This window comes from Peromyscus leucopus, chromosome 16_21 (assembly GCF_004664715.2).
Source record: "Peromyscus leucopus breed LL Stock chromosome 16_21, UCI_PerLeu_2.1, whole genome shotgun sequence".
NCBI lineage: Eukaryota > Metazoa > Chordata > Mammalia > Rodentia > Cricetidae > Peromyscus > Peromyscus leucopus.
In genome coordinates, this window is record NC_051084.1 from 15,504,832 (window position 1) to 15,532,150 (window position 27,319).

At 51.3% G+C, this 27,319-nt stretch overlaps 1 protein-coding gene across 8 annotated transcripts in view; it reads left to right on the plus strand.

Moving 5' to 3' along the window:
• Agpat3 (1-acylglycerol-3-phosphate O-acyltransferase 3) overlaps positions 1-27,319 on the plus strand; it is a 90,112-nt gene that overhangs the window by 49,939 nt on the left and 12,854 nt on the right. For 6 of the 8 annotated variants that reach the window (XM_028860458.2, XM_037199944.1, XM_037199942.1 and 3 more), the window contains 5 exons: positions 21,433-21,659; positions 24,098-24,267; positions 24,970-25,131; positions 26,185-26,338; positions 27,070-27,172. In XM_028860458.2, coding sequence (XP_028716291.1) covers positions 21,482-21,659; positions 24,098-24,267; positions 24,970-25,131; positions 26,185-26,338; positions 27,070-27,172 — 767 coding nt within the window. In that variant the 5' untranslated portion in view covers positions 21,433-21,481. Of the gene's footprint in view, positions 1-10,544; positions 10,667-12,796; positions 12,872-21,432; positions 21,660-24,097; positions 24,268-24,969; positions 25,132-26,184; positions 26,339-27,069; positions 27,173-27,319 lie in introns of those variants that run through there. The other 2 variants (XM_028860459.2, XM_037199946.1) reach the window with 2 other exon arrangements.

The window sequence follows — 27,319 nt, forward strand, 5'->3', positions numbered from 1 at the left end:
GGGATGAGGGGAAGGGGGGCACCTAATATTGATCTTCCAGGTGGCTGATTGCACTTGTCATTATGATCACTCAGCAGTCAAAGTGACAAATGTCTGTTACTTAGCATCCCCTAAGGGTGAGTAAGGGATACAGGGACTCTTAGTGGGGTGGTGCTGGTCTCTGTGGTTGCATGGGTAAAGGGGGTCAGCCACCTAAAGATTTGTGTTAGGGAGGAAAGCCACCAGGCCCCAGGAAAACACATTGCTACGCTTCTTTCACCAGGGTGATCCAAAGAAAGCTGAGTGTGATATCCTAGTCTGTGCTGGATGCTCTGACCACAGCCTCTTGGGGCTCAGAGCTCAGAGTGGGTGCTGGTGTCTTAGCAGCAGGCGACCTATGCACAAGGCCAAAACAAGCCAGGGACTACAGCAGAGCAGAGCACCTGAGAGGGAGTCGTGGACGACCTGAGCTGTGCAGAGCCTTTCCTGTCAACAACAGGACTCCAGGTCCCTGAAAGAGAAGACGCTAATGGGAGCCGTGGCCAAACACTGCCCTAATGAGCGGAGTCCGCTATCCTCATGAGGGTGGAGCCCCTGAGGGCCGTCTGTGAGGGATGGGCCCTGGAGCGAGTCTCTGGCCCCTGGGTCATCTTTTCTCACTAGTCCAGCATCTTTTGGCTCAGCCTTTACACTCTTCACTTCGGGATTCAGAAGTCTTGGTCTGGATGCCGCAGAGCACAGGACACTGAGCACTGCAGCTTCCAAACAGTGGGTCCAGGCTGTGGGGCGAGTCTTCTTACAGTGCATCAGACACAGGAACCCAAAGGACAGTGTCTGGGGCACCAAACTGGGGATTCTGGGACTTGGCAGACCTCCTCTTTGGACCTGAAGCCTCTGGCCACTGGGTAAGGAACCTATAGTAATCTTAAGACCCAGCCCACGGACCAGCACTGGTCAGGGCCAAGTTACCTACGTCATGCTTACAGTGGCTCCTGGTAAAAGCTGCTTATTGGATTAGTGCGTGCTGACAGCAGAGCCTGCAGCGGTAGCCCAGAGAACAGGCTGCCCTGTGTCCTGCTTCAACACGTCCTCTGTCACTAGATAGTCTGTGGCTGGCCGGGCACTGCAGGATATAGCCCTCGGGACAGTCTAGTTGTCACTGTGCCTACCTGACGTGGGCAGTACAGGCCCAGTCACAACTTCTTTCCTTGGCCTGCGTCCTAATCTGCCAGAGACCTGCGCTCACAGCCAGGCCCCTCCTCACCACGAGAAGTTCACGAGACAGAGGGTAGCCATGTTGACCAGCTCCTCAACCTGCCTCTTCTCCGGGGTCTGCGTCGCACTGTTGGCTGTGGCCCTGGCCTATTACTTCTACTGGTGAGAGAGGTCTGGGGTGGGCAGTGTGAGCTTGAGCATTGTGGTTTGAGTGATGTGGGTGTGTGATGGGGCTGTAGGCCGGAGGGTACAGGTGTGGGATGGGTGGGTGCAGGCAATGTTGAGTTGTATGGGTGCTGACTCTGTGGGTACAGACGGTACAGAGTGCCAGTTTGAGCATTGTGGGTGCAGGTGGTGCAGGTGTGGGAGGCCCAGTGGGACTCTGGGTGGCTACTCTTGCCTCTGCTCTCCTAACTCAGCATCTGCTCTACCCCCGGCCTCCACCCTGGTGCTATAAGAACTGGGAAGGGGCCAAGGGACAGGAGGTCATCTGACCTTCCTGGTCCTAAATCATTTTGGAAGTTGTTCAAAGGCAATGCCTGTGTCCCATGGGCTGGATTTTTCCAAGCTGGGAGGCTTGACAAAGTCTGTCAGGTTTTTCTTCATGCTTCCTGCCTTCTTCACACTCTTGCCTTTGTGCCTCGCTCTTCTCCTGCTGAGTGAGCCAGTCTGTATGGGATTTGTGTATGCAGCAGAGACTGGGGAGTTCCCATCATGGAGACTCTTGGCCCAGGAGCTAGAATATGCCAGACCTTGCATGGGATACCACAGATCTGAGCACATCAGGCCACACATAGGTCTGAGCTTTGGGTCTTCAGTATTCCTCTGTAGAAGATCAAAAGAGGTGGGATGACAGGACTGCCATCTGGAGGAGCTAGTGTCCCCGCTTTGGGTGTGCTGAGTGAGGGAAGAGTGTCATTTCCCACGAGTTGGCACCGGCCCCAAAGGTCCCATGCGTTAGTACATGTTTGGTTAGGCACAGGTCACCCTGTTCTGAAGTGCTTCCTCCCGTGCATCTGACGACACTGCCTGTCTTTCTAAGGACAGCAGGGTCCATAGATGGGGCAGTGGGCAGAGGCTGTCAAACCTGACCTAGGATCCTTGGCTTATGTAAAGACAGTTGATGCTGTTTACAGAGGCCCATATGGACCCCATGGAGAAAAACACTGTGGACACCGAGGGAGGGGTACTAGACCCAGTGAAGGAGGATGCTTCTCTCTCTTACTAAGGATTTCAGGGCTCTGTATGAGGCGGGGGCAGTTGTTGGTAAGGAATTCCCAGACCCCAGAAAGCGAACATGCATGTCATCATTGTTTCAGGTGCTGTCTTGGGCCCTGGTCAGGCAGCAGGTGGTGAGGACCCTGGTTCACAGCAGCATCTCATAGGGTACTCAGGTAGTTAGCACTGAGCGACACTGGTATCTCATACCGTCTGCAGCTCTAGAGTCAGCTGAGGAAATGCAGGGCCTGGTGTCTGTTCAGCAAGGCTAGAGCTGGGCCCTTGCCCTGCTTTGGCAGAGGCATGCTGGTTCCTATTCTGCATGACCTCTGAATTCTCTACTTTGGACATGTGTTGCAGCTGACTCAACAACTGTCTGAGCCACAAGTGGACAGAACTGGCTGAAAGAACACTCTTTGTATTGAACCCAGGGGATATGGGCAAGTGCTTTACCAACCATTAAGCTACATCTCCAGCACACACCCCAATTCTTTTTTAAAAAAATATTTATTTTGTGTGTGTTTTGCCTGCTTGTATATATGTACACCATGTGAGTGCCTGGTACCTGTGAAGGTCAGATCCTCTTGAACTGGAGTTAGGAATGACTGAATCACCGTGTGGGTGTTGGGAGCCAAACTCAGGTCCTCTTCAAGAGCAACAAGTGCTCTTAACTGCTGAGCACTAAAAAAACAACAACAACAACAAAAAAAAGAAAAAAAATTCTAGGTAGGCCTAGTAGTGCACATCTTTAATCCCAGCACTCGGGAGACAGAGGTGGATCTCTGTGAATTTAGGGCCAGCCTGGTGAGTTCCAGGACAACCAGGAATACATAGAGAAACCCTGTCTCAAACAAACAAACAAACAAACAAAAAACCCAAAACAACAACAACAACAACAACAAAAACAACCCCCAAAAAACCAAAACACTTTGAAACTTACTAGGATCTGCCCAAAGGAGGGTCACTATGACCACGCCCCCAAAGCCCCTCCTCCTCCCCTGGAGTTCAGCCCCGGAAGAGAAAATGCAGGTTTCCATTCTCTGCCCCTGCCGATGGCTCTTCCTGTCACTGCTGCACACAGCTTGAACTTTTCAGCACCCTTGCCCCAGCCACACCTTGGCCCTCCATGATGGCCGCTGAGTTCCCTGGTGAGTAGGGGCTCCATCCCATCGCTAACCGAGAGGAGACCCTGGCCAGGCTGTAGAACACCTGCAGGGAGAGCTTTCAGGGTCCCTGGAGATGCTGGGGCATCCTCTCTCCATAAGCACTGTGAGGGAAAGGCTTACACATAATTTGGAGTGTCTCTGCTACAGGAGGTCTGTGCTGTGGTTCAGGGACCGGGCACAGGAACTGCAGTGTCCCTCAGTCTGGACTCCTTTCTGTGACTGATTTCCATACTCTCTCATAAACGCTGGCTGCAACAGCACCAGGAGTCACATCCACACATGCCAGCCTCAGGACAGGGCTGTTCCTTCCTTGCTTCTCTCCAGGCCACAGAGATCTTTCCCCAGATGCTCCTCCTGGACCTCCATCCCAGGAGGAACTAGGTGGTGCACACCCACCATGGGGCCAAAGCAGATCTGATACAGGAACCTCGACTGAATCATTACATGGGTTCCCTCTGCCGACCTATGCCACAGTCTGGCACAGTCTCCAGTGTCTTTTCAGTAAACTTTGCTTCAAATGTCTGTATAAGATCCCCAAGACCTCCCGGAGACAGGAAAAGACGGCATGCTGACTCCCAACTACACATCCACCATCTCTCGAAGGTCCCTCTGTGCATCTCTCAAAGGTCCCTTCTGTGTGGTCACAGCATCTTCAGTCGGATGGTGAACCAGGAAATCCGTTTGCAGGGCAGGCCCTGAGTGCAGTGGCCCAGACCACGCTCCTGTACTGTAGACATTCAAGCTAATATAATCTGTTTGCCACACAGACTTCAGCAGTTGCCCATTCTAAGGGGAAAAAATCCCTCTAAGAGGCAACTGAAATGGAGAAAGTCTTATTTATCAGCTTGCCTGTGCAGTGTGGACCTGTCAGGGGACTTCTTTGAACCACTTTGAATGTGCTACCCTCAGGAGCCCATGTGGGTGTCAGAGAAATGCCTGCCTCTGAGTTTTCAGAGTTGTACTATTATTTCCTGTAATCTGAGTCACAGTACTCATTGGAAAAACAAACCAGAGGCAAAGCCTTAATTACTGCAGTGATAGGCAGCTGGGCAGGGTGTGGGACTTGTGGCCGCTCCTGGAGTCAGGCCTGTGTGCGTGCGTGCGTGCGTGCGTGTGTGTGTGTGTGTGTGTGTGTGTGTGTGTGTTATGAGTGTGTATGTGTGTGTATATAAGTGTGTATATATGTGTGTGTATATGTGAATGTTATGTGTGTATGCATGAGTATGTGTATTATGAGTATGTATGTATGAGTGTGTGTGAATGATATGAGTGTGTATGTGTGTATATGAGTATGTGTGTGAATGAGTGTGTATGAGTATGTGTGTGAATGTTGTGAGTGTATATGAAGTGTGTGAATGTATGAGTGTGTGTATGTGTGAGTGAGTGTGTGTGTGTGCATGTGTGTGAATGTATGTGTGTATGTGTGTGTGTATGTGTGTGAGTGGGTAACTGAAGCTTCACTCATGTGTACTCAGAAAGGAGCTTGGCTTGGTGACACCCACATAGCAGGAGATAGGATTTGATGAAGCAACTGGGCAGAGCCTTGTAGGGAGGCGATTGGTCGTCTTCAGAATGGGGCGGAACACAGGCTTCAGCGAGCCCCTGTTCTGACCCCGTCCGTGGGATTAGTGGGTTGATTGCATGGGCTTAAATGGCTAAAATGGTCACTTGTGTTGTTAGGAAAATGGCGCTGTTGTTTAACCCCACAGTTGGCTTAGGGGATTTTCTAGGCTCAGTGAGCTGGAGTCGGGCTCCGCCGCTCCCTCCGCATGCTCTCTCCATTTGTCCTCGGAACTGCCCAGTGGTCCTGGTGGCAGCAGGGAGTTTACTCTCTTAGATGAGAAACAGGTTGTTTACATGTTATAATCTGGATAAGAATCAGCCCAGGTCTTTGGAGCTAAAGTTTCTTAAGGTGAGCACAAGGCTGAATGTGTCATAGAGTTTTTTAGACTCTTTAATTTGTTGTATCTTAATGTTTTTAGTATTGGTAGAAACTTAGTAATCCAGTTGGCTGGACCTTCTTTCCTTTTTCCTTAGTAGTTTGTTTGTCTTAGGTTCTAAGATTTTTGCATTTAAAGTGGAGGTATCCCAGGATGAAATTTCTTTGGAGAGACAAAAGCCAGAATTGTTATCTAAATTATACTGAATTATGAGAGAATTTTTTTTATAAATAATGAAACTCCCTGAATCTCCTTAAACATGGTCCAGGTGGGGTAGAAGGTCTGGGGAGGCAGGCAGGAGTGCATAGTGGTGGGGAGGGTGTAAAAGCATCCTCAATGTGTTTACCCAAGCCAGGGTTTGTGGTGTTTCTATAGTTTAGGAATATACCAAGTAAAATAGCTTTTTTGGGGGGGAGGGGGAGTTGAGACAGGGTTTCTCTGTGTAGCCTGACTGTCCTGGAACTCCCTCTGTAGACTAGATTGGCCTTGAACTCACAGAGATCCACCTGCCTCTGCCTCCCAAGTGCTGGGATTAAAGGCTTGCGCCACCACCATCCAGCTCAAATTTCAACATCTTAGACAACTGAAAAATATTAGTGTGTGCATGTGTATGTGTATATATGTATGTGCCCATTGTGTGCCTATGTGTGTATAAATGTGCATGTATGTGTATGTTTTTGTGTATGCACGTGCCTATGTATGTATAGGTGTGTGTAGGCACCTTCCATGGAATGCATGCAGAGGTCAGAGGCTCTCTTTCACCTTTCTGTGGGCTTCAAGGATTGAACTCAGATCACTAGTCTTGCACAATAAGTGTGCCTTCACCCTCTCACCAGCCCCCGAAACTCTAAAAACTATCTAAATATGAAATGGCTTATGGACTATAAAGAGTTAATGGAAATGCTCAGCACTCAGGACCCTCCATGGTTGGTGTGGAAAGATAAGACACCCCCCTCCATGTGTGATGTCTGTATGGATGGGCTCAGAAGCAGCTGGCACAAGGTTGAGGTGAGCTATGACTCTCGGGGTTCACTTGCTGGTTTGGCTGCACAGGTGCCATTAGTGACCCCAGCACAACCCTTCCCTCCAGGCTGAAGGAAGCCTTTTTGTGCCCAGCTGATGGAAACAGCCCTGGTGTTTCCTGCTTCTCTCTAGTTTCTCTTCTCTCCAGAGCCGACAGTGGGAAGACTGTGACCAGCTCTGAATCTTTAGTTATCAGTCTTAAAAGAACATTATGATGGTGTCCTAAGTCTTCTTTGGCAGAGATGGCTCACACAACCTCTCTGTTTTACAGGACTCCCAATGCTTATTGTATAAGCAGGGTGGGCCTCAGAGTCAAAAGAATGTAGGTTAAGGATGAAGGCGTCAGTCGGTTTTGACAATTAGTACAGTTTTTATTTAACCATCAGCCCACATCATAGGTACAAGGAGAGATTTGTGTAACAGGTCAAATCTTACAAATAGATTTAAATATTTCCCTAACAAAGTAAGTTTCACAACAATGTAAATTAGCAGGAATACCCTGTCCTAGTTAGAGTTTCTGTTGCTGCAATGAAACACCATGACCAAAAACAAGTTGGAAAGGAAAGGGTTTATTTGGCTCACACCTCTAAGTGCGTCATTGAAAGGAGTCAGGACAGGAATGCAAACAGGGCAGGGCAGGTACCTGGAGGCAGGAGCTGACGCAGAGGCCATGGAGGGGTGCTGCTTACTGGCTTGCTCCTCATGGCTTGCTCAGTCTGCTTTTTTTTTTTTTTATAGAACCCAGGACCACCAGCCCAGGTCTGGACCATCTACAATGTCTTGAATCCTCCCCCATCAATTAGTAATTAAGAAGTCCTCTACAGGTTTGCTTGAAGCCCAGTCTTAGGGAGGCACTTTCTCAATCAAGGCTCCCTCCTTCTCTGATGACTATAGCTTGTGTCAAGTTGACATAAAACTAGCCAGGACAGCCCCCAAGTAGTAGAGTATTTGCTTTGCGTGTGGGAGTAAAGTCACCACGTGCCATAGTGCGTGTGTGGAGGCCAGAGAACAATCGGAAGTCGGTTCTCACTGTCCATGGTGTTGAGGTAGGGTCTCTCCTTGCTATCACCGTGCATGTGTGCCAGGCAGCCAAGGCCGTGAGCTTCTGGATGGTTCTCTTGTCTCCGCCATCCGTCTCACAGAGTACTGGAATCACACGTGCTTTCTGCGTGGGTCCCAGGGCTCAAACTGAGGCACTTAGGTTTGCACGGCTGGTACTTTTACGGACTGAAGCATCTCCCAGCACTACAATTCCTCATAGTAGACTTTCCCGCTGCTAAGGCGGTGGCTGTCCAGTAAGTGAAGCCCTTACCCAATGGGAAAACACATAGACATTTGTTGGATAAAATCTAACCACCAAGTTGTAAATGGCTGTATTAGTAAAAGAATAAAAAAATTCTTGTTCCATAAACCAGACTTTCTGTAAATGTTACCGAAAGCAAGTCAACATTCGAGGAATGGGAGGGCAGGATGGCACAGTGGGTAAGAGCGCTTCGAACTCCGTTGTGAAAGAGGAACTGAGTCTGAAAGAGGAACCGAGTCTAAATTCTATACGTGATGGGATGAAACACATAAGCATCATCGGTAAACCTTAAGATGCCTCTGGAAGATGGACAGTGGTGGCGCACGCCTTTGATCCAAACACTTGGGAGGCAGAGTCGGGCGGATCTCTGTGAGTTCGAGGCCAGCCTGGTCTATATAGTGAGTTCCAGGATAGGCTCCAAAGCTACACAGAGAAACCCTGTCTCGAAACAAAACAAAACAAACAAACAAACAAAAAAATTGGCAGAAACATCTGGTAGCTTGTTACAGTCAAGTGAGGAGTCTCTGATGTAGGTCTCAGATGCCATCTGATGACATTCTTAGCCCTCGACTAGTGGGCACTAGGGGACTCAGAACATTCCAGAAGGATTTGCCTCAATCATAAAAATTTTGCGACAAACACAGAGGTGGCCTATGAATGGCTCTTAAGGGGGGCTAAAGATAGCTCAGGCTAATTTGGCTCTGGACTTGTAACATTCCTTCTCTCCACAATCACGGAAATGTAAGAAACAATGAAACCCCAAAAGCTCTGGTGTGTGAGGCTGCCTTGTGAATCCTTAGCACGGGCCATGCTCTTTTTCCTGGGAATGTTGGTGCGCAGGAATTTCTCTCGGGTGTGGGAGTGGGTGTCACTACCATGCACAGTTGTACTGGGGAAGTGCTGGCTGTAGTAGAAAGAGACAGACCACCGGGGTGGCAGAAGTTGGTGCCAGTCACTATCCCTGACTGACTTCAGGCGGTCTGGCTCACCACATCAGGTGTAGGTGCCCACTGCATAACTTAGAGCTTCACTGGAAGTTCTGAACTGGTTAGCTTGAAGAGGGTCAGGCCGGGGGCAGAGGGCAGAGGCAGCACCTTTGCTAAATAGGATCAAGGTCCTGGATTCCTTCCCCAGCACCACAAAGAAAAAACCAAAAATGTGGTCAATGACGTAGCCCCGCCCTCCTCTGCCACAGATGGCTTGTTGAGCCGCTGCGAACTTCAATACTGTCGTTCAGTTTCCCTTTTTATTTACGTTTAAGACAGGGTCTTTCTGCATAGCCCTGGCTGTTCTGGGACTCACCACATAGACCCAGCTGGCCTTGAACTCAAAGAGATCCGCCTGCTTTTGCCTCCGGAGTCCTGGGATTTAAGGTGTATGCTACCACACCTGGCTGTCTTTCAATTTTCAATGTTTCATAATTGTGTGACTACTTTGTGCCAAAGATATGAAAAGCAGAAAAGTGCCCTGAACCCTATTTCTCCATAAGCCTCAGGACGTACAGTTAGTGTCTCCGGGGGAGGGGCATCTGTGTTCATCATGTAGTGCACTCGGTTGTACTCACGTTCCAGATCAGCCGTTAAGGAGTCTGCAGCTAGGGATGGGCTGCTGCGTGTCCCAGGACTGACCTGATGTGGGACACTGTGACTGTAGTACCTTCAGCACTCAGCCCCTCCTCAGGGGTCTTCATTGTGCCTTTCTTGGTCCCCATCCCCCGCAGTGACACGGTCTCTGTAGTCACTTCCCTGCGTTCTTCAGGTGATGGCAAGAGAGGGTTTGTCCCTTTTTAAAATCAAATCTTTAAAAGGGAAATTATTGAGACTCAAGGATGTGTGAGCTACCTTCAGAATTGGGGTTGAAAACATCCTGGTAGCTTCTGGAGGATGTGGACGTGTGGATCATTATTCCAGTTTGACCTGGAGGGCCATGAGGGTAGCTTGGTTGGGGGGGCCACATGGAAGCTGAGCCTGAATTGCATGTTGGACCCAGAGTTGAGAAGAGCCTGAGCCTCTTCCTACCTGATGCTTTCTTGGCCTCACTGTACTCAGTGCCCCCCACTTCCTCCTCCTTTCTCCACTGGCTGACACTGCATCGTTCAATTATTGCTCAGTAATCCTGGACTGAGTCTCTAGGCCTGTGGCCCTTGCTCCACAGAGGAAGGGACTATCCCTGCCCAGTAGAGAGAGCCAGATGAGACCGTACAGGGCTCAAGGGAACTGGCTTTGGGAAAGACCATACACAGCTGGTCTGCCATGAGGCGGTGTGGCCCAGCAACAGCTGCTTCCTGTAGTTGGTCAAGTCAGACAGAAAGCTCACAGCTCAGAACCCTGAGCTGTACTAAGAGTAAGGAGGCCACGAGAGCACAGCCTTCCTGTGCGAGCCCCTGTGTGTGGCCCTGTTCCTCCCACCGGCTTCCTGTGGTTTGGGAGGATAGCATTGCTCGAGGGAGGGCTGGGCCCTGTGGAGCAAATGAGGTGGTAGGGCTGCTGAGAGTGTGGGCAGTCTGGGCTGGCCATCTCTGCTGCTGTGGGCTTGCTTTCTTACACACTGCTTTCCTGCACACACACCCCCCCACACACACCCACACGCCCTGCCTCTCTCACGTGCCAAGTGTGAACATGAGCTGGCCACACAGCCAGCCCTGACGTTTCACCCACTTGGCAGAATGGCTATTTTTGTGCCCTGGGACATAGCTGAGTGGTCACTGTGCTATCCCAACTCCTGCCAGCCGAGTCCTGTTGCCCTGCTGTGGGAGGAGGCTGCAGACTCCCCCAGCCTTCTGAAATCTAGAGCTCAGGGAGAGAAGGAAAATGGAAGGGCAGGTAAGGAGCCAGGGCGTCCTGAGTCCCTGCCTGGGCTGGGAGGGTGGAAGGTGGCCCTCATGAAGGCCCTGCTTCCTGCTGGGAAGGGAAGAGCAGGGGCAGGCTCAGAGTGGCTTTGAGGACACCAACCCTGCTGACCTAGATTCCCTGGTTACTCTTTGAGCAGAAAGAGCCTAGTCTCCCCAAACATAGAAAGCCGGGCTCATCCCTCCAGTACAAGAAGGTTGTATTGGTTCCCAAGCAGCCAGCCAAGCCGGGTAGCCTGATAGGGCACCTCGACCTTGGGGACCTTGGCCTTGGCCACTGTAGGGTGGAGTTGCTAGGATAAGTTATAGAACAAAACTTGAATTTGGCATAAAGTGTGGGGACAGCAGAGAGAAGACACACATAAGAAGGTAACTGTTGTAGGACATGGAGTGAGGAGAATTTGGTATGAATTTATGTATTTTTCTCATTGATGAGCTCTTGCGATCAGGCCTCCCTCCTGAAGGGCCCGGCTGCTTCTACCAGGATCTGAACCAGGCCCCTGCCAGGGAGCCTTAGGGGCAGAAGGTCAGGTTCCCTATCCCATTTAGCCCTTGTAGCTCAGCTTCTGTGGCAGTGTTTGGTGCCTTAAGGATAAGTGAGAAGGGGTGTCAAGGTGGCGGGGGGGGGGGGGCCTGGAGTGGCCACTGCCACAGTGTGGGGTGAAGGGGACACACTGGAAGTGGGAATGGATGCAGCCCATGGTTGTGCTGGGGTTCTGTGAGCACTAGGACCGCCACAGGCTGCTGCATAGACTCACAGCAATCACAGTCTCTCTCTCCACAGAACACCGTGTCCTTGCTGTTTGTCAGGAACGGTCTTGCTACCCTGCGTTTGTTTCCCCCTACATACCACTGGCTGGAGTAGCATTTTAGAAACTTCCTTCCTTAAAGCACATTGACTGAGATTTTCTGAGTTTATAGTCAGACATGGAGCTCAGATATTTGACTGCTGAGTAGAAGATGACCCCAGTGCATGAGAGAAAGTGGGACTCTTTTCTTGCCTTCTGTGGTTACCTTTCAGGCCGGTCTTCTTAGTAGCAGCAGGTCCCAAGTGGTAACACTCCACAGCCATGTGCTCTGTGGAGGCTGAGGCGGTCTTAAGTTAACAAACTTAAGACCAACTTAAGTTTGTTCCATTTGAATCTCTACCTTCCGGAAAATCTAGTTTAAATGTGTGGAATATGGCGCCAACTTAATGCAAATGTGACAAGACCCCTGTGCTTGACCAAGGTCTGTGAAAGGCCTCCAGAGATCCTGCACCTCCGGGTTCGCTCCAGAGAGCCGCTCCCAGGAGGACTCCTCAGTGTTCCTGTGGCACCTGGAGAGTCCGGCGTGGGGCAGGGACATCGTGGAGAAAAGCAGTAGGGAAGGTGCCTGAAGGCGTTGGGGGCATCGGTATGCCACACTCCACCCAGCTGAGCTTCTCTTCCCACTCCGCCTGTGGCCCCCATCCTCGCCCCTTGGCACACATTACCTCTCCTCTAATTCTTCCGCGTGGTAGTCCTGGGACCACTTCAGACTTCTGGCAGCATGAAGAAAGGCCGCGCATTTACAGGGGCTGGACTTGGCCTGAGGGAAGGAACACGGGGCTCTCCCCATGCGCGGGAAAAGCTGGAATTCAGCTCCCCCAGTTTGCTACGTTGTGAACTGCAGTGTGTATAGTAAAGTGTATGACTAAGAATGATCACTGTAATGGGTATTATACAGGAAGTACCCACCTACTTCTCCAAGAGCACCTGTCATACTGTGCAGTGTGTGTAAGATAACTGATATACTGTATGTGTGGAGTGGACATGTGGACATTATGCGTTGTGTGGCTGTTCACACATGTGCTATTCGTATGTGTATGTGTAGTGCACCTGTGTGTATTATGCATGTATGATTACTGCTCACTTGTATGCTATTCACGTGTGTGCGCTTGTGTGTGTGTAAGTGCACCTACCTTATGTACATGCATGCCTTGGAGCATGGTGTTCTGCCCTGGCCTGGGGTGGTATCCTGGTGTAAGAAACAGCCCCGCCTGTGAGCCCAGAGGCCTGTCACAGGCCCATTGTGTAGTCATCAGGCCTGGGAGCTTTGGCCTCCCTCTGCTCCCCTTCCCACCATCACCACTGCTCGGGCCAGGGCAGCATCAGAAACACCCTGGAGGCCGCAAAGATTCTGGAGCTGGGGACTCGGGGTAAGTGAGGGAGCGGGGTTCTTCACTTGCTTCTTTGCTTGGCGGCACTGGGGTGTGGTCTGTCGTTGGAGTTGTGTCTGCTGCCCTCACTGTCCACTTTCCTCTCAGTCTTCCTGCCTCATCCTGTAGACACAGCCCAGGGCTGGAAGGACTCAGCCTCAATCACCCAGCCCATAGTAAAAGCCCTCAAGGGGCATTTTCACTTCCCTCCGGTTCCCCGGCTCCTCCAAGGGTGCTCAGAGGGGCTCCAGGCCGTGCTGATCTCTCATGAATGGCCTTGTACCCCTGTGCAGTGGCCCATTCTGCTTGCTGGGATGAGGTACCTGCAGCTCCAGCGAGATGCTTTCTTTCCTCTGGGCCAAAGCTGTCCCAGCTGGCAGTCCTGGCAAAGCCGCGGCTCAGAAAGGCCTGGTGCTGGATGAGAGTGGGATGGGCTTTGATTCCCCAAGACTTGGGGCTCCTGCTCCGAGGAGCCCTCTGTGAAGTAGTTCTTCAGGAAACTGTTGTTGTTTTTATTCCTTTGGCTCTTTGGGGGGCCCGCCACCCAGCTCCCAAATAAATACACAAGGAGTCTTATTCTTTCTTTTAAATGCCTTAGCTTGGCTTATTTCCAGCCAGCTTTTCTTAAATTATCCCATCTGCCTTTTGCCTCTGGGCTTTTTCCTTCCTCTATTTCTGTATATCTTTCTTTACATCTTACTCCATGGCTTGCTGTGTACCTGGCTGGCTGGCTCCTGGAGTCCTCTTCTTTTCTTACTCCTTGATCTTCTCTTCCCAGGTTTTTCTTCCTGTTTCTTCTCTCTGCCTGCCAGCCCCGCCTATCTTTTCTCCTGCCTTGCTATTGGCCGTTCAGCTCTTGATTAGACCAATCAGGTGTTTCAGACAGGCAAAGTAACACAGCTTCATGGAGTTAAACAAATGCAACACAAAAGAATGCAACACATCTTTGCGTCTTTAAACAAATCTTCCACAGCATAAACAAATATAACACATCTTAAAATAATATTCCACAACAGGAAACCTAATCAACGTGGCTTGTAAGACAGGGACGTCTCACTGCTGTTTGTCGCAGTATGCTTACCGCAGGCTGGAGTCACACATTTAGCAGCTCTGGGACCACACTCTGTTTTGCATGCTTTACCTGTGTGAATGGTAGATTCAGAGTAATGGTGGTGCAAGGTAACAGAGCTGGAGACTCATGTGTGTCCTTGCCTCCTGAGTGGGCAGCTGCTGGTGTGACCTCAGGGTGTAGCGCAGTGCTAGCAGACCTTGGCTTCTCCCCCTTAGAAACAAGTGTGGGCTTGCGTCTGTACATACATCATCTCACAATCCCGAACGGCGGCTGGGCCTTGCATGTCCCTTTCTGCTCAGAGGGGAAGAGGAGCTCAGAGTGGTGTTTTCCACCTTCCCTGGGACAGCAAAAAACTCATCTGGAGACCCTCCTTCCCCCTCCCCTCTCTGTCTCTCCTCCCACTCGTTAGAACTGGGTCACGTGTCCTCCAGGGCACCTGTTCCAGGAGGAGAGAGGTGCAGCCTTGTGGTTTGGTATTGGGCTGGGGCTCTGTTCTTGGAATCCAGGGATACACGCTGCTGTAATGGCTATGCTCTGTCCAGCTTCCAGGTGCTATTAGCTAACCTTGGGTGATTCTGGTGCCACTAAGCAGAGTTCTCTCAGGAATTGGAGGGGCTGGTGTGTGACATTTAATTGTACCTTTTAATCCACTAGTCCATGAAATGTAATGCTACAGGATCCCCATGGACTCAGCCATAGTTTAAAGGTAATTTTTGTTACTTTTTAAACTTGTCTGAATCCAGTAGAAACACAAGTCCACTGGAGCCCAGAAGGCCCGTGTGAGCTGCTGCGTGAGAGACCTGACATTCACGGCCTGTGGTGGTGCTTTAGCACAGACGCCCAAGGCTGCAGACCATGGCTGTGGGCTGCCCGCTCAGTGCCAGAGGGGTAGGATTGCGCCTCGTTCCTGGATCCCTGACCGTGGGGCCTGTGTTCTTGGTCTGTGCAGGATGTGGCCAGGCCCAGCTGGTGGTGACAGGCTTCGTAGCTGTGGCCCTGTATGGCTGTTCTCGCTCCTTTTCAGAGCCTCTGGGGTCTCTTTCCTGGTTGTGCTTCTTATGAACTGTGGATTCAGTTTGTTCCAAGGTGGTAGGGGAGCTTTGGCTGTTGTAATTAGCTTTCAGTAGTATTTATAAGCAGCTTATGCATGGAAGTGGCTTATGGTGTGCCTAAGCGACCTGAGACCACACCCACTTCACCATGGTTATGTGGGTCAGCAGTTTCATCTGGGCCTAAGTAGGTGCTTCTGGCCACCTGGAATTGTTCCTGTTCGCTGACAGTTAACCCAGGGTCTGGTAACCTGGGCTGGGTTGGGCTCATCATCCAGGAACCTGACCGAAGCATCCCCATTTAACGGCCAAAGGTCATAGCAGGCTGCAGGGTCTCTGAAGGCAATCCTGGGAGTTGTAAATGCCATCGCTATCCAAGCAGCCACCCCAGGTCCTGGGTCAGGGTTCAGCCGACATCTGAGAAGCAGCAGTGTGGACTGACTCAGAGCGTGCTCGGAGAGGTCCCCCGCAGCCTGATGCATGGGACCTCACTCAGTTGGATTTTCCGTTGCTCAGCACATTTCACCTACAGCCCTGCATACCGTGTGGGTGCATTGCCCACAGCTGTGTCCTCCAGCCTGGACACGTGAGGGGCTGGTATGTCTTCCTCTGCCTGCCCACCAAGCACTTGTAAGCCCACACGCCCCTTGCTATGCAGAAGACCTCTGGGGCTTCTAGCTCCCTACTTTCTGCCTGCCCAAACGGCAGTGTGGCCACAGGGCCATGCTTGGGAGACAGCAGAGCTGCCGGAGCTCGACCTTGGTAGAGCTTCTAGTAGCCAACTACACGGCACTAACCAGGCTGAGCAAAGCTACCAGGACCCAGAGCTGCCAGAATCATACAACGCCCCCGCCATCTTGGATTCTGCCCTGCGCTTCCTCCGCTCGGCACCCCCGTCCTCTTGCTGAGTGTGACAGTGCTGGCCAGGTAGAGCAGCAGGTAGTGCTCGTGGCACCTCCTGCCTCACCACAGTTAGACACGTTTTCCCTCAGAGGCTGGTGAAAATGGACGGCCTGGAAGGACTCACGCTTTATCTCCCACCATGCTGAAAGACCAGATGGTCTGCTGGTGGATTTACCTAAGGACTGCAGTTTGTCCTTTGGATTGTGTTTAATTCACATCCATTCTGGTTAAACACCTTGAGGAACAGGGTCTGTCCTTGTGGTGAGGTACAGGCCTGCCCCCCAGAGACACCCCACACGTGACAGTGCAGCCGTCTTAGTCAGCTGTCTCCAGCACTCGGTCTGCCCCATGTCCCTTCCCACCCCCTCTCGCTGGTGCTTATGTGGCCTGTGGCCATGCAGCCACTGTTGCCCCCAACTGTGTGAGGAGGGGGGAGGTAGAGAGGGCTCAGGGTCCCGCCCTGAGGGTGCTCTGCTTTTCCATACCTATTTGGCTGCTCAGAAGGGGTTGGGCTTTAGATTTTTGTTCTTGGCGGTTATGAACATCGAGTGTTACACCTGAATGAAGACAATTTGAGGTTCTATCCGGTCTCTGCTGCCGCATGTCCCCTTACTCAATTCTGTTAGGAATTCTCCTCTGGCACCTGCTGATTCCGGACCAGCTGAGTTCGCCACACACAGCACAGGATGGGGAGGGTGTATGGGGGGTGCCCTTGGCCCAGCCCTTCCCTCACCACACACAACACAGGATGGGGAGGGTGTATGGGGGGTGCCCTTGGCCCAGCCCTTCCCTCAGCCTGCTGCCCTGCTGCACATCTAGGCCTGGGTTGGGGGTGGGCAGTGGTGATGGGCAAAGAATGTGAATGAACGGGTCAAGACGGGGAGAGGAGGGCTGTGTCAGTCTTGTGAACTGGAATTTGATCACTGAGACCCACATGCAGACGTCTTATCTTGTGACTGAGTCTCCTGTCTTGAGCATCACAAGTAACTCCCTTTCCATATTTCAGTGTCTTGCCTTTGCCAATCCATCTGCTGAGTGCCAGCCTCACTCTCTCTGAAAGACTGTTACCCTTCAGCCGGGCAGTGTGTGTGTGTGTGTGTGTGTGTGTGTGTGTGTGTGTGTGTGTGTGTGTGAGAGAGAGAGAGAGAGAGAGAGAGAGAGAGAGAGAGAGAGAATCCAGAGAGACAGTGCTCTGACAGATATAGGACACTCTGGGAAGTGATCTCTAGGGAAGCAGGGCAAAGGGACCAAGGATGATGGAGAGGCTCCCAGGGAATGAGAGGATGGCACTGACTGTGACCAGGAAGTTGGCTGTGGAAGGGACCTGTGGGTTTCCCGGATCCCAGGTTGGGGAGCCAAGAAGTCTGTGTATTTGTGAGAAGCGTGTGAGTGCACAGGCTTTGGGCTGCACTGTGGGATTTAGGGGCTCAGAACTCTGGAGAGAAGACCCATCATTTGGTTCCATTGCTGGCAGAGCTGGTGCCTCTGTGCCTGGCTTTGTGCTTTCATTCTTCTGCTGAGCACATGGGCGATCAGTTCAGAAACAGCAGCCGTCATCATCTTGTGAGCCCCGTCTGCACGTACCGCCACATTCTGAGGTCCTAGGGGTTTACCACTGGAGGCGACTCAGTTTATTTCTAGCAAGGAGGTAATCAGAGCAGAGCATCAGGGAAGGTCCTCTTTGTGTGTGGTGGGCTGGCTCAGTGTCCTGCTGATGCCCTGAGCTCCAGATATCTCACGCAAAGACCAAGGGCTCCCTAGGTCACAGTTAACTGAGGAAGGGTCCCACTTCTCGGTGACTGGTATATATGGAAAGAGAGTCTGGTCAGGGTGCCAGCCCTCCCCCAGGGACATCCTTTTGGGGGCAGCATCTCTGTAGTTCCTGCTTTCCAGGTGACATTTGAGGGTTTGAGTAAGATCCCTGCAAGGCACACACAGAGTGATGCTGGTGCTGCTGTTTGGTGTGGCAAACACTATAACCAGCACAGGTTTGCTGAGCCACTGGCTCCCTCCTTGGAAACCCAGGCTGGCTTGCCTTTTACCCATCATCATCCTCTGACCCAGGTAGGTGCTAGCTCCAACAGCCTGTTCAAGTGCCATGATGAACCCTGGAAGCAACTGTGTCCCCTCAGGGACAAGATGTTCTAATGCCAGGCTGGCTTTGGGAGCACACTAGACCCATTATCTAATGAGGGTTATGGAAAAGCCCAGGAAACCACCCTGTGAGCTATAGGGACCACCCTGTCCTCCAGCTGTTGGGCATTTAGGCTTCAGAAACATGTCAAAGCCTCTAGTCACATCCAGTCTTCAAAGATGACACGGAGGTCGTAAGTCACACCACTGCCCAGACATCATAACAGGTACCAGATGCCAGGGCAGGAATCATGAGGTTGAGAGGGGCAGGGGAGAAAGAGGTTGTGAGTCTGACAGTGTCATGCTTCTGCAGGATGACAGGGCAGACTCAAGATGACACATCTCATGGTCAGGGTCAGTCCACCCTCAGGCAGCCCCTGGAGGGATTATGGTGACTAGTTGACACCATGCTCTTAAGCCAAGAATGTCTAATGGCATCACTTCTCTGGTGGTAGAACATTAGGTGGCCTCTGTAAGTGAGCTCCTGTCAGCTCTGTGGAATTGTCTTGGCCAAAAGTGTTGAACCTAAAGTGACCATGAGGAAGTATTCCCTTCAGATGGCTTTGGAGACCTCAGAGCTCTCAGGATCACGATCATGGTGAAAAAGAAAGATATAGTCCTGAGAAATGCTGTGAGGTGTCCCCAGAAGATGGCTGTCCTGTGCATCTGCTAGTGAGAAGTGCTGTGAGGTGTCCTCAGGGTGCAGATGGATGTCCTGTGCTTCTGCTAGTGAGAAGTGCTGTGAGGTGTCCCCAGAGTGCAGATGGATGTCCTGGGCTTCTGATAGTGAGAAGTGCTGTGAGGTGTCCTCAGGGTGCAGATGGATGTCCTGTGCTTCTGCTAGTGAGAAGTGCTGTGAGGTGTCCCCAGAGTGCAGATGGATGTCCTGGGCTGCTGTCAGAGAGTTCAAGCTTGTGCTGGGATCACGGCTTTGCAAGTAGGTGACCCCAGCTCACAGGACAGTTCAAGTGTGGAGTTCTGAGATGCCTCATTTCTGAGCCTGTGTGCCAGAAGTGTCCAAATGAGGCTGAAATAGTTCACAGTTTTGCTGGGACAGTAGGTCACAGTAATCAATAAAAAGCTATCAAGCATAATTTCAGGCCAAAGAGACTCTTGGTGTGCCATGTGGTGATAGAATCCTGCAGCAAAAACAGGAGAAAGATGCAGCCAGGGAGCAAGCAGGGGAGTGTCTGCATACGGAGGTTGGGGAACAGGCACGGGAACACAGACTTCTAGGCTGGTCAGGGTCTACGGCTGCACTGAGAAGATTAAAACTCTACTTTAAAAAGTCCTATTTTATAGCATGCCAGAGTCTACACACTCTGTATACTTAAACTTGAGTTTGAAATGTAGGTGTTAACTTGAAATGGTCTGAGGATGCATAACTTTTTTTTTTTAATCTTTTTTTTCCTAATTTTTTTCATTTTATTTTTTATTTTATGTGTATGGATATTTTGCCTTAATGTATGTCTGGGCACTCTTGGATACCCTGGGACTAGAGTAAACCACCTCGTGGACGCTAAGAATTAAATCCAGGTCCCTTGGAAGAGCAGCAGGTACTCCTAGCCAATGAGCCATCTCTCAAGCCCTCTTTTTACTTTTTGTTTTTACCTAGAGTCTCATTAACATAAAAGTAACCAGGCTCAGCTTGCAATTAACCAGGTTACTTGCAATTCTCCTGCCTCAACCTACCAAGCAAGCTGGGATGATGGGCCTCTGCCATCAGACCGTTGAAAATCTTTTCTTTTCTTTTTTTTTTTTTTTTTTGACAGGATCTTAGTGTAATTCTGGCTAGCCTTGAATTCTCAATGGAGACCAGGTCTGCCACTGCCTCCCAGGTAATCCTAGAAGATTAAATGTGTATGCCACCATGCCCCCCAAAAAAAGTTTCGGAAAAATCATTATGATTAAAAAGTATAAAACTCAGTGGGGTGGTGGTGGTGCATACCTTTAATCCCAGCACTTGGGAGGCAGAGGCAGGTGGAGGATGCATAACTTTTTAAAACTTGCTTTGTACTGGGCATGGTATTGCATGCCTTAAGCTCTAACACTGGAAGCAAAGGCAGGCAGATCTCTATGAGTTCTAGGCTATCGAGGGCTACATAGTGAGCCCATGCCTTTAAAACAAACGAACAAACAAACAAACAAACAAAAAACTTGTTTTGGAGGCACCTGGGCCAACACTCTGGTCACTGAGTCCAGGCTCTTCCCCACACTTACCTGTGCTGATGGATCAGAAACTTTGTAGCCAAGAGCTGAGCAGAACAGGATATGGCATGAAGGTGGAATGGCATTCTTGTATACAGCACTGAAGTAAACAGAGCAGGAAGGAAGCAGTCCGGGGATGGGGTGGGGGTGGGCAGCATTGAGAAAGCAGGCCCTGTGTCTATCATTGGGGTGTGTAGGGTGTAGAGAGTGATAGTTGAGGTCAGTGGTCTACAGCAAAGACATATGTCGGATGACCTGTGGGACACTGTGGTGGATGGTTCTGTGTGGGTAACCAGGCAGGCAGGTAGATGTCTTGGGTGATGAAATAGAACAGTGGTCTTGGGGCCTGAGCTGAGCTCCAGGCTGGCATTTGGCTAAGTCCGTCTGCCCCTGTCAGGTTCTGTTAGACCCAGGGACATCGACCTTGAAGCTGGACCAGGAACCCCTGTTACATTGGAGACAAGGTTTTGCTTTTGTTTCCACAGGAGAAGAAAAGCTATGGATACTATCAAAACTGATAAAGGTTCAATTTGAATAACAATGAAATCTCTTCATGCTGGCCACTGTGTGACCCTGACCAGGCCATTCACCTGTTATACACAGTCCTAACAGCATAGACTCTGTGGGGTCTCGTGACTTGACAAACTGTGACCTGACATTCGTTATGGGCCCTGGAGCACAGCTGTGTCTGAGGATTGTTCCTCTTGTCCCCATTCTGTTTTGTCCTTTCAGACAGTGCGCTCTCTTCTACCTCTGGATTAACAAATTACAGAACCAGTGACTTAGCCAAGTGGTTTGGGATGCTCTTGCGGTCACAGTTAAGCTGCCACAGGCTTTGGTCACCTGGAGATCTGGCTGGAGCTGAGGTTCCTGGCACAGCAGGAAGTCTAGTTTCTATCATAAGCATGACACCTGCTAGGTATATGTCCTTAGGGCATGGCAGCTGGCCACCCTAATAGTCCAGCCTCAGAAAGCCATCATGTACATATATGTGTGTGTGTATGGTGGTAGTGTGTGATGTTTGTGTGAGATGCACATAGGCATGATGCTTGTTCCTCAGCTTTCCAAAGGGAGCCTCTCTCTGAGCCAGGCACAGGGCATCTCCTATCCAGGGCCCTGAACGAGGACAGTGCTGTCCAGGCTACAGTCTATGCCTGGTCCCTGCATACACTGACCTCCACATCCTGTGCTTGCAGGACGGCTGTTCTCAGTGAAGGACCGTGCGCCCGCCCCTGAGCAGCGACCATGGGCCTGCTTGCCTACCTGAAGACCCAGTTCGTGGTGCACCTGCTCATTGGCTTCGTCTTTGTGGTGAGCGGGTTGGTTATCAACTTCACCCAGCTGTGCACACTGGCCCTCTGGCCCATCAGCAAGCAGCTATACCGCCGCATCAACTGCCGCCTGGCCTATTCCCTCTGGAGCCGTAAGTGTCTCCGCCCATCTGGGCTTTGTGCAAGGGTTCCTCTCCAGGGGGAAAGGGAAGCTTCTCCTGTCAGGGTTCTCAAGGGGCAGTAAGGACAGGGCCACACCTGACACTCCATCCCAGAATAGAGCTAGGTGAAGCTCAAGCCTCTCTGAGGTCACACCCTTCCAGGAGCCCTGTGAACAGGTGTCCAGAGTAACTTTACTAGCTTCGACCACATGATATTTCCATATCAGGCTGTGTGACTCACAGGGAAGGAGACTTTATAGGGTTCAACACAGCACTGTGGGTGCTTTCAAACCAGCAAAAGCAAGGAGAAAGTAGGTCCAGTGACTGAGACCAAGCCTCCAGCACACAGTGTCTGTCGTGTGGCCTTCTGCCTATTCACAATACAGTGCACAGTAAAAATCAAGGGTGCCCCTCAGTCACGACTGTGTGGGTGATGCACGAGAGCACATCTGTATGAGAAACGTGGGCAGACAGCCACTTACTCCCACCCTGTGCCCCACGGGAGTGGCACTGGCCTGGATGTGGCTACCTGCGGTTTGCATGATGCCAGTTTGACTCAGTTGCTCCGCAGAGTAAGACTATGACTTTGAGAGTTCTATAGACGTCCATTCCCCACAGGCATCCTCATCTTGTCTTGTTTATATGGGCCCAAAGCTAACCAGGTAGTCTTGTAGAGGCTTGTCCTGGCCATATCCCTCCACAGGCCGCCCACACAGACACCAAGAAAGTGAGTGGCCTTTCTGTACCAGAGAACTCTCTTCCAAATGCACTTCTAATTAAAAAAATAAAAATAAAAGAACAGGTACACAAAAAAGTATACAATATGCTACTGGAGGGTACATGGCAATGGAGGAGCATGTCCTTGGGGACTCCGGGTGATCGTGCCTCAGCACTTCATTCTGTGTTGTGACTGGGTGGTAACCTGTGCTGGACTGGAGGACGGTGACTCTCTAGCAGCAGAGCCTCCCCTGTGTATGTTCTTGTGTGGACATGTGTGGTTCTCAGGCACATGTATGGGATGCTCTTCTGGCCAATTGCTGATGTATTTGGAAAACATTAAGCATCCCACCTCTGCCATGCTCTAAAGCAGCTACACCATTTGGCACCCCTCTGGGACTATGTGAGAGCTCCTGTGTCCCCAAGGCCTCACCCTGCTTGTGGACTCTGTGATTGAGGCAGGCAGTGTTCCCTAGCTCCATTCCCAAGGGGCAGTTCTTTGCAGGGCACTCTGGGGTTCTCTCATAGAGCAGTGTCCAGAGCCAGAAGTATGGAGCTTCCTGTGACTGTCCTACATGTGGTAATTACATCCTGGTCCACCCTCCTCAGGTGCCTGGCCATGATGGGTGTGACTCCCCCTAGAGACCATGGGGCCCATGTGGGATACCTGCCCTCTTGTACTTCCTACCAGAATGCATTTATGCTTAAATTCTGTGCTGAATAAATACATGCAAAGCTCCTACCATGGAACATTCTGGTTCTGACCTTCTTATGAAGGTGAACATGTGTTTCCCTTAAACCTTCCAGAGGACAGGCAGTGCCACAGTCCTGGTCCATCCTGAATCTGCCACTGGCCTATGAGTTGCAGGCAGGGGGAGGCTGAGTTCTGAGTTCTGGTGGCCTTCCTCATTCTTGCAGAGATGCTGAGATCAGCCACTGAGTACACTCCAAGCTCCTGGCCATAGTACCCCTTAGGGTGCCTTCGGGGGCCCTTCAGCCTCCTGGGCAGCAGTAGATCTCATAGGTGTTCTTCCATAGGCTTGGGGTGGGCAAGACTGAATATGGACCACAGCTGACACCAGAGGAAGTTGTAGGCCAAAGAGTCCCCATGTCCACCTCAGCGTCGTTTTCCAGCTGTTAATTCCACAGCCCTGCAGGGCTTCTCCCTCCCTATCACTGAGGACACAGCTCCCATCCTTTCACACAAGCAAGCCAGTGGTCATGTGACATGTGATGGTGCATAGAAGCTATCAAAGTGGCTGGTGGCTGTGCACTGAGGCAGTGGGATCCACTTAGGTCTACAGGACCCTGCTTCTGTGGTTTGCCACCACCCAGCTCCCATTAGACGACGTAGCTGTGATTTGGGAAAGCTTAAAATATGAGCGCTTATAACTCACTTCTAGAAGAAAGTTCCCCTTTAGATGAAAATGAAAGTAGGTTTTCAGACTGCACTCCTACCAGGCTGCGGTGGTGCACGCCTTTAATCCCAGTACTTGGGAAGCAGAGCCAGGTGGATCTCTGTGAGTTCGAGGCTAGCCTGGTCTACAGAGCGAGATCCAGGATAGGCATCAAAACTACACAGAGAAACCCTGTCTCGAAGAAAAAAAAAAAAAAAAAAGGAAGAAGAAGACTGCACTCCCAGAACCTGTGGAGACCTGGGGGTTGGGGGCACTGGGCAGGCATCTTGCAGTGCTGACCCCGCCCTCCCGCAGAGCTGGTCATGCTCCTGGAGTGGTGGTCCTGCACGGAGTGCACTCTCTTCACCGACCAGGCCACCGTGGACCACTTTGGGAAGGAGCACGCAGTTGTCATCCTTAACCACAACTTCGAGATCGACTTCCTTTGTGGGTGGACCATGTGTGAGCGGTTTGGCGTGCTGGGGGTGAGCAATGGGACCGGGGAGGGGCTGGGTGAGTGATTGGGTCTGGGGGTGACTCACAGGGAGTTCAGGGAGGGGCTGGGTGAGTACTGGTGAAATGGGAGCCCAGGAGGAGACATCTGAGATCATCGCAAGTTCCCAACTCTAGAGGCTGGTCCCGTGGAGGTTTCTTGACTTGCCCCCTTAACAGTGAGCAGTCTGGCAGATGAGGGGGATGTCTCCTCTGTGTGGCACCCTCTGCAGTTTCCTGCCTGTTCTTGGGACTAGCTGTGACTTCATTTCCTGTCACTTCCTTTTACCTTCCAGAGGATCCCACTCAAGACCAGCTGAATAATTAATTACAGTTAGCTGAGTGGCCTCAGAAGAATTTAAACTACACTAAGAGAGCCAGGGATTTCAGTGAGCCAAAGCCCCTAAACCATGGCAGGCAAATGGAGGTCAGGAAGGGACCTGGAACTGACGTGCTATTCATCATGTCCTGGTACACCTGCCCTCCCCCCAAGATTTGGCTCTTGAATAGTTTCTGAGATGCCTGCCCCCATATGTGCTTCAGGGGTGATGATCCAAGGATAAGCCAGGGTCCCATTTATAGCAAATGCTTTGAACCAGGAAAGCGAGGCCCGAACCCCTGGGTTGGCTGTGGGGGCTTCTGGTCAGGTCCTCCCCACCTCTGACAGGTGCCACTGACCTCCCTGCTCCCCGCAGAGCTCCAAGGTGCTGGCTAAGAGGGAGCTGCTGTGCGTGCCTCTCATCGGCTGGACATGGTACTTCCTGGAGATCGTATTCTGCAAAAGGAAGTGGGAGGAAGACCGGGACATTGTCAAAGAGGGGCTGAAGCGCTTGGCGGACTACCCAGAGTACATGTGGGTGAGTGTGCTGCATGTCCATGGGATGGGGCTGAAGCGCTTGGCGGACTACCCAGAGTACATGTGGGTGAGTGTGCTGCATGTCCATTGGATGGCAGTGGCTTGTGAACGTGACTCAGTCCTCCTGTGTGCCACGGCCGTAAGCTGTAGAATCTCTGGCTGGGGAAATGGCTCATTTGGTAAAGTGCTTGCCACACAAGTGTAAGAAACTGAGTTTGAGCACCAGAACCCAAATAGAAAAGCCAGGATGTGGTGAGCATAGGGATAATCCCAGCACTGGGGAGGTGGAGACAAGTGGATCTCTGAGGCTCACTGGCCAGCCAGCCTAACATACTTGGCACACTCCAGGCCATTGAGAGACCCTGTCTCAAAAAACAAGGTGAGCAGTGCTGAGGAACCACCCCCAGGGTTGACCTCTAGCCTACACACACACACACACACACACACACACACACACACACACACACACACACACACCTGTGCATACACATGCCCATGCGACCATCCCACCCGATCTTTCAGACTTGGCCTCTTCCCTTGGACATAGCTCCCGCCTGTCCCCTCTGCTGCAAGCCTAGCTTTGGCACACACCCTCCTAGGGTGCAGGGAAGGAGGAGAGCCATCCTTGCATAGCATAGCACATCTCATCTTCTTTCTTGTCTACTGTTGGAAACCTGGCCTCTTACTTCACATTTCTCACACCGTGCTCGGGGACAATAGATGCTCTGTTTTCTGATCCAAGGCTGCTGCCCAGAGACACCTTTGGGTTTCTCTTCTGGAGAGGTCTTTCAGGAAAACTGTTCTGTATGCATTCGTTTGTGTGAGTGGCGTGCAGATTGCAGCCCCAAAATAAAATACCGTTTCAATGACACCACATGCTTGTCGCTGGATGCTTCTGTGCTTCTGTCTCGATACATCCAGCAGCACATGCTATGCTGCTGGGGCGTGTGAGACCTAGCATGGTACTGGCCTTGAATGGCAGGGCTGGCTCCGTCCCTGCTGTCCCGGAATAACCCTCTTGCCTCTCCCTACCCTGCGTTCGTTCTGCGCCCAGTTTCTCCTGTACTGCGAAGGAACGCGCTTCACGGAGAAAAAGCACCGCGTCAGCATGGAGGTGGCCGCCGCCAAGGGGCTGCCCCCACTCAAGTATCACCTGCTGCCCCGGACCAAGGGTTTCACCACTGCAGTCCAGTGCCTCCGCGGGACAGGTAGGCGACCAGGACCCCGGTGAGAAGCTGGAGTCCGCCGCTGTCTTCTAGGCTACTGGACGCAGCAAGAAGTTAAATGGGACTTGGGGTGTTGCTCAGTTGGTAGAGGGCTTGCCTAGAATATACCAGGTCCTGTGTTCTCGCACTCCATAAAACAGGCATTGTAGCACAGGCCCGCAGTCATTGTACTCCGGAGATGAAATCAGGATCATTTTTTGACTGTAGAGTTCAAGGTCATCCTCAGTAACATAGTTTGAGACCAGCCTTGGCTACATGAGCCTTTGTTTTAAAAGAAAAGCTAATATATATATATTTATAAAAAATATGCCCAAAGCACAGGGAAGGATGGAGGAAGTCGGATTGACATGTTATCAGATCCTCTCATCTCTTTGAGGATGATAAAATGTTACTTAGTGGGAAACTGTCAAAATAACAAAATGTAAATAATGCAAAATATCATAAAGGAGAATGTCAGAGCAGAGATGTCTGGTTCACCTGGATGGAGTTACATAAGCCACAGAAGGGGCCCGAGAGCACTGTGCACGCAGGAACCACCAGCAGAGAGGGTCTGAGTACTCCACAGCCAGACGGGAGCTGAAGATCGTCACCCCACGCCCTGCATGTGGAGGGGCAGACCCAAGTGTAAAAGTGGCTTTTCTGCTTGGTGGTGATGTCACTGCTGTGGTGTCTCCCACTGTCTGTCGCTCACTGGCCCCGTCTCCTCCCTCCAGTTGCAGCTATCTACGATGTGACCCTGAACTTCAGAGGGAGTAAGACCCCGTCCCTGCTGGGAATCCTCTATGGAAAGAAATATGAGGCAGACATGTGTGTGAGGTGAGCGCTCATCACGGGCTGTCAGGACTTGCTGTGGCCCTCTGCGGGACTCCTGAGGACATGGAAACAGGCGACACAGGAGCCCGAGTGTCCCTAGCTGCGTTTCCCCTGGCCGGTGTGAGGGTCGTTTCTTGTATGCCTCCCTGC